The 13,704-nt window shown below is 59.8% G+C and overlaps 1 protein-coding gene across 5 annotated transcripts in view; it reads right to left on the minus strand.

Annotated features, from left to right (window-relative positions):
* The window catches only part of ADGRG1 (adhesion G protein-coupled receptor G1), a 35,750-nt gene that overhangs the window by 1,590 nt on the left and 20,456 nt on the right, over nt 1-13,704 (minus strand). For 3 of the 5 annotated variants that reach the window (XM_036345672.1, XM_036345671.1, XM_036345674.1), the window contains exons 2-13: nt 7,956-8,054; nt 6,789-7,211; nt 5,087-5,243; nt 4,387-4,534; nt 3,786-3,914; nt 3,356-3,472; nt 3,079-3,124; nt 2,746-2,849; nt 1,775-1,893; nt 1,049-1,317; nt 733-841; nt 4-272 (exon numbers count right to left, since the gene is read on the minus strand). In XM_036345672.1, the coding sequence (XP_036201565.1) occupies nt 4-272; nt 733-841; nt 1,049-1,317; nt 1,775-1,893; nt 2,746-2,849; nt 3,079-3,124; nt 3,356-3,472; nt 3,786-3,914; nt 4,387-4,534; nt 5,087-5,243; nt 6,789-7,211; nt 7,956-8,019 (1,954 nt within the window). In that variant the 5' untranslated portion in view covers nt 8,020-8,054. Of the gene's footprint in view, nt 1-3; nt 273-732; nt 842-1,048; nt 1,318-1,774; nt 1,894-2,745; nt 2,850-3,078; nt 3,125-3,355; nt 3,473-3,785; nt 3,915-4,386; nt 4,535-5,086; nt 5,244-6,788; nt 7,212-7,955; nt 8,055-9,670; nt 9,793-13,704 lie in introns of all 5 variants that reach the window. The other 2 variants (XM_036345673.1, XM_036345675.1) reach the window with 2 other exon arrangements.

Consider the following 13,704-nt stretch of genomic DNA (forward strand, 5'->3'; position numbering starts at 1 on the left):
TACCTTGGAAGGAGGTCATGATGCTGAAGAAGTAGAGGACGACCAGCTGGAAGGTGCCGGAAGCAAAGGAGAAGAAGACCAGGGCCCAGGGCAGGCCGAGGACCAGGCTGAGGCCCAGCAGCGTCAGCACGTGGGGCCACTTCTGGGTGTGCGGGTGCAGCCGCAGCATCTGCACCACCATCGTGGCCAGCATGGCCGCGTTGAACAGAAACACCAGGCTGAAGAGGCCCAGGTTGGTGATGTGGCTGACCAGGGAATCCCGGATCCAGCACCTGCGGACCAGGGTGGGGGCTCAGTGCCGGGCTGGGGGGCCCAGTGGGGTGCAGGGGAACTGCTTTAAACACCAGGGGCTCATGGGGTGAAAAGTCACTCTGTCCTCAAATCTCCTTTATGCCTTCTCGGGAGCACTCCGTTGGGTGCTGATATGTTTTTATTGCCTCTTACTCTTGCTAGTCTCCCTTTTCAACAAAGAGCCGGCCTCCGGCTCACAGCCATCAGCCAGCATTTGGGACCAGGGCTTCCTCGTCCCCGTGTTTGTCTGTATGATTACTCGCTGTGTCTGACAGTGATGCTGGCTTCCGATTTGTAGTTGATAATTTTAAAAAAATATATCTTTAAATCAACAGTTAGATGATTTAAAGGAAAATATTAAAGCAAGTAATAATATAGATGGTACAAAGGTGAAGCACTCCGAGGCCCAAACTCCTGCCCCCACCACACACAGCCACTCACATGGAAGGATAGATGACACTCTCTGGAGTCCTTTGCACAGACAGGATGATGGAGCCGTAGTTGTTAATGTCCACCAGTGCCACCAAGGTCACCAGGAAGGCGGGGAAGCCTGTGGACAGCAAAGGGTGAAGCTCCATCTCCCACCCTGTGAGGCTCACCCCTCCCCTGCCTTCTGGTGAGGCCTGAGGATGGGGGAGGGGGAGGGAAGCAGTGAGGAAGCCGCCAGAGAGCTGGGTGGAGAAGCACAGCCAGGTGCCTGGTTTGGCCAGAAGCCAGGGCAGGTCTGGGGGCCCACCAACACCCTGCACCGACTTACCCCAGCCCACGATGCTCAGCTTGAGCAGGTAGCCAGGGACGTAGGTGCCGAAGACCTCCACCACCAGTCGGTAGAGGTTGTAGCCCTCCAGGCCCATCCAGGAGAGGCAGGCGAGCAGGGAGAAGTGTAGGAAGATGGCGCTGGCGCGGCAGCCAGCCTCGGAGCCTGTCAGGGCCACCGGCTCACTGAGCAGGAAGCTCACATCCAGCAGGAAGACAGCCAGCAGCAGGTTCATGTGCACCTTGATGGTGTAATCCCGAGACTTCCTCCTGCATGGGGGGTGAGGGGGGGACAAGAGGAATGGTTATCCTGTGACCAGTGTGGGAAGGAGGGAGGGAGTACCTGCTCCTCCTCCTCCAGGCAGCCTTCCCAGACTACACACACACAAACAACCTCACACACACACAGATTTCTGACTGCAGCCAAGCCATTCCCCACTTGTCCCTGTGCACCTACTATGTGCATTTAACAGCAGCCTTAGCCAGACAGCAAAATAGACAAATCAGCCACTGCAACCCACCAGATGCTCCCAAAGTCAGGGGGAAATGCTGTTACCCACACACCACAGATCTGAGGAGGGAAGGCGGTGCCCAGGGGCCAGCAGCCAGCACCTCTCACGGCTCCCACCACCATACCCATCTCCAGGGCAGATCTCCATGGTGGTGGGTCCTGGCCTGGGGGCCTGAAACGGGCCTCCCTCCCCTCTGCCGCCCTCCCCAGTCCTACCTGGAGAAGAGGTAGGCGGCGATGGTGAAGACGCAGGCCAGGGCAGAGATGACACAGCCCACGTAGGACAGGAGGGTCAGGTAGTGCTTGTGCACGGCATCCACCTCCACGGAGGCCACCTGGGTCCACGAGACAGGTCAGTGCTACCTTGGTGTGCCCCTTCCATGAGCCCGTGGTCCGTGGGGGGGCCTCAAGGGTCTGTGAACCCCCTCCCCAGACTGAGCAGACTGCGGTCCTGTGAGTACATTTTCTGAGGGTCCTGTGAGTACATTTTCTCCCTGCTCGCCTGCCTCTCCTGGATGGGCCTGGAGGGCTACAACCTCTACCGACTGGTGGTGGAGGTCTTCGGCACCTACGTCCCTGGCTACCTGCTCAAGGGGCCTATAGCTTTCAGCACATTCCCCAACGGGTCCCTGACCCACAAAGGCCAGGAGCCCTCACCAGGTACCCTCTTCTGCCCGGGCACTGATTAGTTTTCTACAACATTCAACGCAGGATTAAGGTGCCTGGGATGGAGAAAGCACCTGCCCCCAGGAAGAGCTGACGGCCACTCTGGTCCCTCAGATTCTGGGTTCTAAGATTCTGAGAACACAGACCTTGGACACAAAGCTTCTGAGATCTTGGGGGAACTCATGCCCACCCAAGGGCCTCCACTCTGGACCTCGGTACCCCCTTGAGGGCTCCTTAGAAACACTCTCCTAGCCCCACCCCAGCCCCGAGGAATCGGCATTCTAGGTCAGGGCCAGGAATCTGCATTTTTGTCATGCGCCAGAACTTGGCGATAAACGGCAGGGGTTGTAGGGACCAGCTCCTTTCCTTAGGAGCTGTGTGACCTCGGGTAAATTGCTTAACCTCTCTGAGCCTCCGTTTCATTATCTATAAAATGGGAGAACAGGAGCCACCTCGGGGGTTGTTGTGAGGAATGGGTGACAGACTATCTGAGGGGTGGCGGGCACACAGCAAGAGCTCACCATCAGAACTGCGAAGTAGGTCAGGTGGTCGCAGCGGCAGGACGTCTGCATCTCTCTGCTGATGGTCTTGCACCCGGCGCTGCTCCAGCTCCCTGGGCCGGTCACTGGGGAGGGGACAGCAAGGGGCTCTGATCAAGCCCAGTCTCCCAGGACCCCACTGAACCCCCAAATGTATGACTGTATCATTCTCCCGAGCCTTTGCTCCACCCGGCAGATCCCTCATCTGCCACCACTCCCTCTTCAAAGCCCACCTTGTCCAGGAAGCCCTCCCGGATTAACCCCATGCCCCCCACCCTCCAGGTACCTGCCCAGGGCAGACCCCTCCACACTCACATGCCGAGCCTTCAACCCAGAATACACATTGCAGCGTCACGTTCTTCTGTAGGGACCAGAAGGGAGAGTGCATCCATTACAGTCCACCCCTTCGTGGGCCAGACAGGAAGTCAGTGTTAGGACACACGCCTCCTCCCCCCCGAGTTGGACCTGACTGGCTGATTGGCCAGTCGATCATTTCGTTGAAGACCAGTGATTCAGAAGAGAGGGGGAAAGGAAAGAAAGGAAAACATGGCCAAAGGGGACCCCGTCTCCTGGCCAGTTTGCTCACACTCACCGGCTGTGGCTGGTGCTGGAAGGTGAGCACCACGGGCTCTGAGAGGTTGGCGACCTTGGTGTTCGGCACAACAATACCCAAGACCTTCTCCCCCAAGACTTGGCTGGAATTCTTGTCCTAGATATGAGGTTGGGGGGGGGGGGCGGTTCGGGGCTGAGAAGAAAGGCCCAGAATCCCCTAGGCTCTCTAGCTCCTGTCGCTGGCATGCTGGGTCTCCCGTTGGGAACAGTGATTGCACGTGTAGTCATTTACACTTTAGTGAGAACAATGCCACTCAGACCCCCCCAGGGAGATGTGCACAGTGCGGGCCAATTTCTGGCTTTGTAAGGAAGGGCTCTGACTCTGGAGGAGGGGCTGGGCTCCACGCCTTCCTTGCATCTTTCCGTCAGACAGATAGGGCTTTTCCCGGGGGGGGGGGGGGGGGGCGTACCTGGAACAGGGCTTGGCTGCTGAAGTCCACCAGGAGGAGTCTCTGGGCAGCCTCCCCCCTCCGGCCTTTGGTCTGGAAGAGCGCGCGGGGCAGCAGCACCGAGTACTCCAGGATCTCCCCCGGACCCTCCTGCAGACAGAGTGTCCTTAGGGTCAGCCAGAGGCAGACCCCACGCCCCCCCACTCCCTCCCACACAGACACTTTCCCGGCTGCTGCCTGACTCACAGCAGCCCTTCTCCCCCCTCCTTCATGGGCGACAGCATTAGCCGGGGAGCTTCTGGTTAGAGCCCAGGCCCCCAGGGGCAAACAGGCCTGAGACAATCCCACGGTATCCTGTCCTCGGGCTTCAGACGCCAATCCTGCCTTTAGCATCCTCGTGTGTGGGGTGTGCATCTCATGCACAGGTGTTCTGGGGGCGGTCTCTGTCCGCACAGATGTGCCCTCGTGCAGGGACCAGCCCCCCCCCCCCCACCACCACCAAGGGGTAGCCCCTGACCAAGGGAATTCTTTGGGCCTGGCTCCCTCCTTGTCAGCACACATCTAGCACGCCCCTCCCCGGCCTCCACATCTGCTCCCCGCCCTGGCAGATCCGAGCCCTGACCTCCTGCCGGGAGTGGAGGTGCAGGTCCCGCAGGCCGGCTGTGGGCTGGAGCTTCCACACTGTGGCGTTGACCCGCTCCTCCTCGAAGGACACCGTGTCCCCTGTGAACCTCAGGGAGGTCAGCTTCGACTCCAGGCTCTGCAGCTGCCTGGCGGGGGGGGGAGAGAGGTGGTGACTCCTGGGGGGTTGGGGGGGGGTGTCCAGGCTGGAGAGCAGGGAGCCACAGGGAGATACACAGGAAAGAGGCAGATGGGGAGAGGGAAAGGGGGTCAGGGGAGAGGAGAGAGGGGTCAGGAGAGAAAAACAGAGAGGATGACCTGCAGGAGGGAGAGAGGAAGCGGGAACATCCGGGCAAACAGGAAAGGGAGGTGGGGGTGGGGGCCTGTCCTGGGCCCAGTTCTGCCTAGACGGACCTACTCTGAGGCCGTGGAGCAGCCCTACTATCCCCGGGCCTCAGTCTGCTGAACTGTAAAATGGGCCCATCCTTCGTCCTTCACTGCTGGGGAGAGGGCTTGGGCATCCTGTCCTGGACGGCAGGCGTGGTGTTTGTCCCACACTCAGGCAGGTGGGGCGTGGCCTGCAGGCTGAATCCCAGCTCCTCCACGAGGAGATGGAAAGACAAGAAGAAAGTTCCAGCCCCAGGCGAGGTCTCCACCCGGCCTCCCACTCCAGTCCCCAGCCTGCCCAGGTGCACACTCACTGGCTGGAGTGGGTGGGGGTGGCTGAGGGCCTCCTTGGGCTCTTTCCCGGAGCCTTCAGAAGCTGGCTGAGCCGCTGGAGGTCCCGTTTCAGCTCGCACAGGTCCACCGAGGCATTGTGGGAGGCCGTGTGGGGAGGATCTGGGGAGACAGACCCACCTAAGGCTATTGGTTGAGGTCCCTGCCACACTCATGAGCCTCTCAATCCTCCCACTACTCGGAAAGCTTCATTCCCATTTTATGGAAGGAAAAATGGAGGCTCTACCAGGTGGGCTGGGCTCCCCACTCACAGAGAGGCGGCCGGCCAGCCAGGAACCTCCAGCCACCCTGGCCGAGTGACATGGGGCACCCCCACCCAGGGGCCCTGCTGACTACACACAGGAGCTGGGAGAGCCCTGCCAGGGTCCCTTCAAGAGGGATTGGGGGAGGGGGGGGCTCATGTGGTGGCTCTGGGGACTCCACACCCGCAGCCTCCCTGACACCAGGTTCCAGGCCCTGCGCCTGGGTCCCCTGCACCCCAGGGCTGCAGACTTGGGTGGTCAAACGGGGACGGGCACATGTTGAGGGGTGGGGGACCTGTGCCTCTCTGTGCCTCAGTTTCCCCCTCTGTGAAATGGGGACAAACATCCTCCGCCATCAAGGAAGACAGGCCCTGGGGAGCCACATCCGAATTTATAAGGAGGAAAGCCTGATTTTTAGGTGATTTGAACCTTTGACTCATTTAAAAAACAAAAACAAAAAACAACCCTCTCTACAGGCCAAGTGAGGCCAGGCCAGATCTATCCTTCAGGCTGCTCCTTGCAGCTGGGCCTGCTTGGCCTTAAACCCTCCCTGGCGGGGACAGAATCCCAGCCTGGGGGTGAGGCACCCCATTGACGACCCCGCCTGGTCTGCTGCACTGGACAGCGCCGGCGCCAAAAGCCAGCCTGCTCGCCCAGCATTTTCATGGGCCTGGAGCTGCTAACATCTTCAAAGTGTCATGTCCCCCAGCCCCTACCTCTGAGAGCCCCCACCCCAAGCCAGACCTGCCTGGAAGAAAGAGAATCAGGGAAATCCTAGACCCCCCAATAAAGCCTCCAGCTCCTTCTGAACACCCTCTCCTCCCTGCCCCCCATCCAGTACTTAAAGGGAGGTGGGGCCACATCACACTGGTCACACCCGGCGGGGTTGGGGGGGGGGGTCACACACGGTCTTCACCCCTCAGAGACAGCCTCACCGCTTTCCAGAACTTTGATTTCTCTTGCTCTTCTCCACACCCCGCCCCATGCCAATCAGCTGCTGGGTTCACACCCTGGCTCCCTCACTTACTGGCTGTGCAACTCTGTGCCTCTCCGTGCCTCAGTTTCCCCCTCTGTGAAATGGGGACAAACATCCTCTGGCTCCTGACAGCCAGTCCCTTCTTTCCATTCGCTCTGTTCCCATCCTGTTCAGACTCCATCTTCCTTCACCTGGGCCTTTCCCGCAGCCTCCGGATGGGACTTGGCCCCCTCCACCCTCACCGCTCCCTTCCCGCAAATCTCCTGAAACACACCTTGGATCACACCCTCCCCCTCCTCAGGCACCTTCAGTGGCTCCCCACTGCCTGTGAACAAAGCCGCCGCTCCATGAGCGGACCTCAGAGCCTGTCCGTTTCCCAGCCTGCTTTGCGTTCTACTGCCTTCCCTGCCTCAGGGCCTTTGCACAAGCTGTTCCTGCCTGGCTTACCGTGGAAGGAGAAGGTGAAGCCGACAGCACTGGGCAGGCTGGTGTTCTGGGGGCTCCACCAGGAGCTGACCGAGGTGGCGAGCATCCGGGGGCCCTGGGCCAGGATCGGCTCCTGGCCCTGGAAGCACAGGAGGCGGGAGGCTTGGTCACTCAGCAGGAAGTCGTTCTTGCCGTAGAGCAGGTGCAATTCCCCAGCGTGGCGGTTCCAGGAGAGGCAGAAATGGTAGAGGCCCCTGGGGTCGGGGAAGAAGTGGGAAGCCCCGGGGACTCCAGGGAAGGGGGCGTGGACTGTGAGGGCCTCCTCGGAGTTCTCGACGGAGATGCGCAGCTGTGTCCACCGCTCGTAACGGAGGCTGCTCTTCTGCGTCTGGTTCCGCTGGCCGCAGAAGCGGAAGTCCTCCCGGAAGCCCCCAGCATGGGCACCTGAGGAGGCAGACACTGCAGATGGGACTCTGGGGCAGGGGCCGTGGGAGGGGCAGGCCTGGGGACCAGAACACAGGGGCCCAGTATCTGGGACCCACACACATTTCAAAGGTCAGCACCACAGAGGGCCTACAAAAAATGTGAGTGGCCTTGCTCAAAAATCATTGGCTTCAAAATATGAAAAGAAAGAACTCAAAAGTCATCATTTCTAAGGCAAAGCATTTTTAAATAGCAATCAGGTATCTGATGAGGCCATGCTGCTATAGACAGGTTTTTGGGCATTGCACAAGGAAGCTCTGGCTCCAAAGTGAGTGGGGTGGACACCCAGTCCATGATCCCCATCCCAAGCTGTGCATCAGGAAACTACATCTGCCAGAGAAAAGGGGGTGCCCTGCCCTGGCCGGTGTGGTTCAGTTGTTTGGGGGTTGTCCCATGCTCCGAAAAGTAGCTGGTTCCATTCCCAGCCAGCTCACATGCCTGGGTTGCAGGCTCAGTCCCCAGTAGGGGGCATGCAGGAGGCAGCCGATCGATGTTTCTCTCTTCTCCATTCCTCTCTCTAAAAATCAATAAACTATTCTTTTAAAAAAAAGAGGGGGGGGACCTTCCTCTTCTCTCAAAGGTACCATCTACTTGCTAAGCGGTGTCTGCAGGCCTGTGCCTGCTCGAGGGCTTAGGGGTGCACTGGCCGCTGGCCTAGGCATGGGGCTCTTTGATGCCAGTCCCAGCCGTCCCAGGAAAGCCTACCTTGAACCAGGAGCAGCAGACCCAGCAGCAGCGGCCCCGTCTGCACCTGCGCTGGGGCAGCCATCGTCCGCCTTAGGAGTCACCCTGGGAAGTCACTGCCTGAAAGACAGCAGGGATGTTAGCCAGGGGCCTGACCCACAGGGAGGCTGAGCCAGCCCTGCAGAGGGGAGGCCGTGTAGCATGGGGGGTGTGAGGTGGGGAGGCAAGTGTGGAAAGAGCCCGCGGACCCCCCAAACCTGCCAGAAGCTGAGCATCAAGAGGCTGTGGCTGGCCCCGCTGGTGTGGTTCAATGGATGAGCAGCGACCTATGAACCAGGAGGTCAGGGTTCGATTCCCAGTCAGGGCACAGGCCCGGGTTACAGGCTCGATCCCCAGTGTGGGGCGTGCAGGAGGCAGCCGATCCATGATTCTTTCTCATCATTGATATTTCTATCTCTCTCTCCCTTCCTCTCTGAAATCAATTTTAAAAAAAATTTTTTTTTTTTGTAAAAAACAGGCTGTGGCTGACCAGAGCCCGGCCAAGTTCAAGCCCTGGCTGCACCTCTTGCTTGCCACAGGACCCTGTAGAAGTCACAGAAAATGGGGTCTCTCTGAACCCAGCAGGGCAAGGCTAGGGTCGTCTTCGCTAGGATCTGGTGAGGAAGGCTCCACAGCGCCACCTGGAGGCGACTCAGGAGAAAGGGGCTCTCAGAGTCCTCCCCAGGAACCTCACCATCCCCACCCCCAACACCCAGCTCAGAGGACACCTCCTCCAGGAAGCCTTCCTCAAATCCCTCTGCTGGCGGTCCTGGCCTCCTTTGGTTCCCACCACTGGCCAGGGCGCCCTTTACTAGCCTCCCAGGAGGTGCAGGATGGTGCACGCCCTTCTCAGCCCGCCAGGGAGCTCCCTCCCAATCCATCTCTGTGGACAACGGAGAGCAGGGAGGTGGGGTGAACAAGTGAAAGAAGAGTGAAGAATCAGCGCGTCCATGGCGCCCTCTACAGGGGCCAGAGGGGAAGGGCGCTTCCCATCGTGACCACCAGGGGGAGCCAGTTTCCAGGGCTCTGGGTGTCTGGTGCCGCTGTGAGACTGTCCCAATCTGAAGGGGAGACACTCAACCTTATGGCTCAAGTGGGGGGTGGCCCAACTACCCTCACTTCCACCTCCACCTCCACCCCGGGGTGGAGGGGTCACTTCTGACCCCCCATGGCCTCTATTAGCTGAGCACCTACTCTCTGCCAGCCTGTGCTGGCCCACCCCACCCTCATACCTATATTAATCCTCTCCAACCCTGTGACGTGGGCCATACTGAGGTCCAGGGGGTTAAGTGACTTGCCCAGAAGCCAGGAGTTCTTCCTGCCTGGTCAGAACTGTGGTGCCTGGCAGAGAACCTGTGTGCCTGGCACGCACAGAGAGATGCCAGGTGGCTTGGTCTTTGCCGCTGCCATTTGGCCCTCTAACCAAGTTGGGTGGTGCCAGACGCAGACAGGCACCCTCATCCTGTGGGGAACTGCATATGGTCATGGTGACAGATGCAATCACCTGCCACAGGCCAGACGAAGGGAAGCCTGGCAACCTGGGCGCACGGGAGGAGTGAGAGTTTGGTGGAAACCAAGGAGGGCTTCCAGGAAGAGGTGGCATTTAAATGGCCTAGTTGAGGGTAGTGTTAAAGGGAGGTGTGACCCAGGCAAGAGCTCATTGTCTCCTGCTTGGGCCGAGCCTTCCTCAAACTAACCTGCCCCCCTCAAGTTACAGCTAGTCTTCTACGTGTAATGGAACCCTCATTTCTTGGGCCTCATCAATCCCATCACTGGTCAATCGGGCTCATCGTCCTGCTCCGGTGGCATCACAGGACCCCTTAGAAGAAGGATGTGAAAGTGTTTTAGGGAACGGCCACTGTTTCCGAGGTTGTGATTTTTAAGGTTTCACTCTGTGGCCGCTCTGAACATTTTGAACCCTTTTGAAACTGCCTTCTGCCACCCAGACCAGAGGAAGGAAACGCAGCATCCAGGACAGAAATATGTCCCTCCGCCCCCCCCCCCCTTTCCTTCTCCTCTCAGCCAGCCTCTGTCGCTGTCTACCTCTGACTCCCTATCCAGATGTCACCTCTTCCAGGCAGCCTCCCTTGCTGTGACCTCTGCTTTATGCTGTGAACTCGTAGTTCGCACATCACTTTGAGAAGGTGGCCCACATTCTCCATGTTATGGCGTTTATTTTATTCTATTTTAAATGTATCTTTATTGTTGAAAGTATTACAGATGTCCCCTTGCCCCCCCCCCCCCCCCCATTGAACCCCTTCACCCCGACCACATTATGGCTCTTAGATTTGAGGCCTAGAGAGGGCCAACGACTTCCTGGCATCACACAGCAGGCGAGGATGGAGCTGGCCGGCAGGCACGCATCTCTCTGGCACACTGACCTTCGAAGTGAGGGACCACTGTCCGTAGACTAGGTCCCAGGACAGGGTCGCAGTTTCCTCATTGTAAATAGCACTAAAAATCAAGGCCACCTCAGCGGTCATTGCAAGAATTAAATGAGTTGATAGCCGTAAAGGATTTAGAACAGGGCCATGTGTGCGGTAGAAGCCACCTGTGTCAGCTAAATACCTCTGTATGTGCCCGGCCGGCGTGGCTCAGGGGTTGAACATTGACATATGCAGTCAAATGCTCTACCACTGAGCTATACCCCCAGAACATTGACATATGAACGAGGAGGTCACGGTTCGATTCCCGGTCAGGGCACATGCCCGGGTTGCGGGCTCGATCCCCAGTCGGGGGCATGCAGGAGGCAGCAGACCAATGATTTGCTCTCATCATTGATGTTTCTAGCTCTCTCTCCCTCTCTTTCCTCTCTGACACCAATAAAAATGTATTAAATAAATATCTATCTCCCGGCTGTCACAGGCCCTTCCTGTGTCCTCCCCCCCACCCCCCGCCTCCCAGCCCCAGCCCGTGTCCGTGGCCTCCGCAGCACCGTGCCGGGAAATTCTCAGAGCATGAAGCTTCCTTCCCGGAGCACAACGGGAAGACCGAAACCCCACCCAGAAAAGTCCCTCCTCCCAGCCGGACCTGAGGCTGCCCGCAGAACCCGGGGGACAGGAGAGCGGATGGGACAGGAGAAGACCCCAACCCAGATCGGGCAGGGGGAGGGCACGTCTGCCACCCCACGCTGCCCACTTAACAGTACAGTCAGTTCCCATGATGCAGGCCACACACTCCAGCACCTCCAGGATGCCCTGGTCCCCACCCCACGTGCCCCCACCTGGCTCAGTGGGAATGAGGGGGGTCTGTGTTCTGCAGGCTGAACCCCATACCTGAACCTCCACATGGGCCGCGTGGCCAGAACCTTATCCCCGGTCTCTGGATCTGGGGACCCACAGAGCTGGACAGGCCTCGGCCATCAGATACTCTTAGAGCCAACCAACTGCTGGTCCCCAGGCCAGACCCTCGTCTCCCCTCACACAGCACTGGCCAGGCTCGATGACAACAGCAGAGCACCCTCTACACTAGCCCATGAAATCCCCCGAGCCACCTGGCGAGGCTGGTCCCACTGCTTGGCCATTTTGCAGATGAGGAAACAGGCTAGAGAAGGGCTATCTGTTCCATGATCACCACGGGGGGAGTCAAGACGGGGCCCTGGGTCTCGCTCTAGAGAACTCTTTGCAGACAAAGCTCCCCGGGTTGCACATGCCCTTGGTGTGGAAGATCCCCAAAGCAAAGGAGAGAAAGTGGGGGGCACTATAGGCAGTGCAGAGAACTCCAGCCTGGGAGAGAGGGTTTGGGGGCCGAGCCCCTCGGGGAGCCCCCACCCCCCAGCTCCCCTCCCAGAGCAGCTGTCCCTGACCTCAGGCTTTTCCTAAACACACGCAGAGAGAACAGTTAGGCCCAGCCTGACACAACGGGGGCCACCGTCACGGGATCCCCCAGGATCAGGGGGAGCAGCGGGTACCCAGGGCTTGTCTGGGTCAGAAGGGGCTCAAGCTCCAGCTCCAGCTCAGGCCCAGCCCTGCCCATCTCGCGGTGGGGAGGGGGCCATGGGCAGAGACCCACAGCTCACTTTCTCCCCCCGGGGCCTGAGTCACTTCCTCTGCCCACCGTGTCCAGCCACGAGTCACCGAGTCACCGCTAGTCCGGGCCCTGCTCCTGGAAAAGCCATTTCCTCAGAGGACGGAGGTGGAAGTTGAGTGGACAGGACCTGGCGGCCCTGGGGTAAAGCCTTCCCTGGCAGGCACCCCTCCAGGAGGATGCTGGGGGCCTGGTCCCCGCCCCTCTCCTCCTTCCCTATGCAGACACTGCCTCACCCACCTCCTGTCCCTCTGCCTCCCGACCCCTGCGACAGCTCCACTCATCTGAGTCACTTCACACACACCCTCTCCTGGAAGCTCTACCCAACCCCCCATCCCCCACCAGAATTCACTTCTCAACTCTTGGGGGGGTTACCAATACCCAACCCTGTTGTCACAGGTCACATCAGAGGGGCCCAAACCTGCCTGTGGTGTGGGTCAGAGCCCCCAAGGGAGTTGACTAAAATGCATTTTCACAGCCCCCCTCTCCCCTCTCTCGCCCCACCCCCCACCCCCACCCCCGGTTAGGACCCAGAGAGTCTGGGCTGGGACTGGGGAGCTAGATTTAGCAAGAGTCCCTCCAGTCCCAGTGGCCAACCCTTGCAGACTTGGGACCACGGGACGGGGGGGGGGGGGGGGGGGGGGCGGGCAAGCCTGGGATCAAACCCGGAGCCTGTTTTCTGGAGAAGCTCTGAGAGGGGTGGGGCCTGGCCCAGATCACTCCACGGGTAAGTGGCAGAGCCTGGGCCGGGGGCCAGCAGGCTGTGTCCAGGCGGAACCTCTTGTCACCCCGATGGCGAGATGTGTCACTTTTCTGGAACCTAGACGGGGCCTCCCAAGACAGCCGGCAGGAGGAGGCCGGTGGGGAGAAGGCAGCCAAGGAGGGAGGGACCCCCTGTGGGGCTTCGGCAATAGCCTGGGGGGAGGACAGGAGGAGAGGACCCAGCCCCGCTTCCCTGCCCCAGCCTGGTCCTCAGCTGCTTCTAGTGGGGGGCGGGGAGGGGGGACAGTATCAGCAGCTGGTGGGTCCCCCTGAGCCCCAGGCAGAGGGCCTTGGGAGAGGGACAGGGAGAGGGTGGGTGAGGGCGAGGGTGAGACCTGGAGAGTGTAAGTGTGCCCGTGGGTGGGCGTGTGGGTGTGCACGCCAGCGCGTTTACCGCGTGTGCACATGCAGGGAGCAGAGGGGAGAAAGGGGAAGAGGCTGTGAGGGGGGCGGGCTGGCCCTGAGGAGGAGCCGGGAGCTGCTCAGATGGCCTCCAGCTGGGACGGCAGTTAGGGCAGAACAGGGGGGACCCCTTGCAGGTGCTTCCTGGGGGGGATGGGTTGGGGGCTGAGAGGACCCTCCCCCCGCGGTTTACAAACTATTTGGTAAGTCAGCCTTGCATAGAAACACCTGTACCCAGCGTGTCAAAGGAGCTGCCCCCTCACCCTGGTGGGACCCAGGGCCACACCCCACTCCCAGCCTAGCGCCCCACCCCACCCCCCCCCAGCCCAGGGCTCCTGGGAGCACGGCTCGCAGACACCCAGCCTCTCTCTCCTCCCTCTGTTCCCCCTCGCAAGTGGGGGGACCGAGGCCCAAGCCGGGTGACCACACAGGGCCTCCCGCCAGGAAGGGTGACCTGGCATTGCTGGGGAAGCTCAGTGACTTCAGGTTTTAGGAATCTGTCTACAGTAAGGAGAAGAGAAATGAAGCGAGCAGCCTTCCC

Source organism: Myotis myotis, unplaced genomic scaffold (assembly GCF_014108235.1).
Source record: "Myotis myotis isolate mMyoMyo1 unplaced genomic scaffold, mMyoMyo1.p scaffold_m19_p_19, whole genome shotgun sequence".
NCBI lineage: Eukaryota > Metazoa > Chordata > Mammalia > Chiroptera > Vespertilionidae > Myotis > Myotis myotis.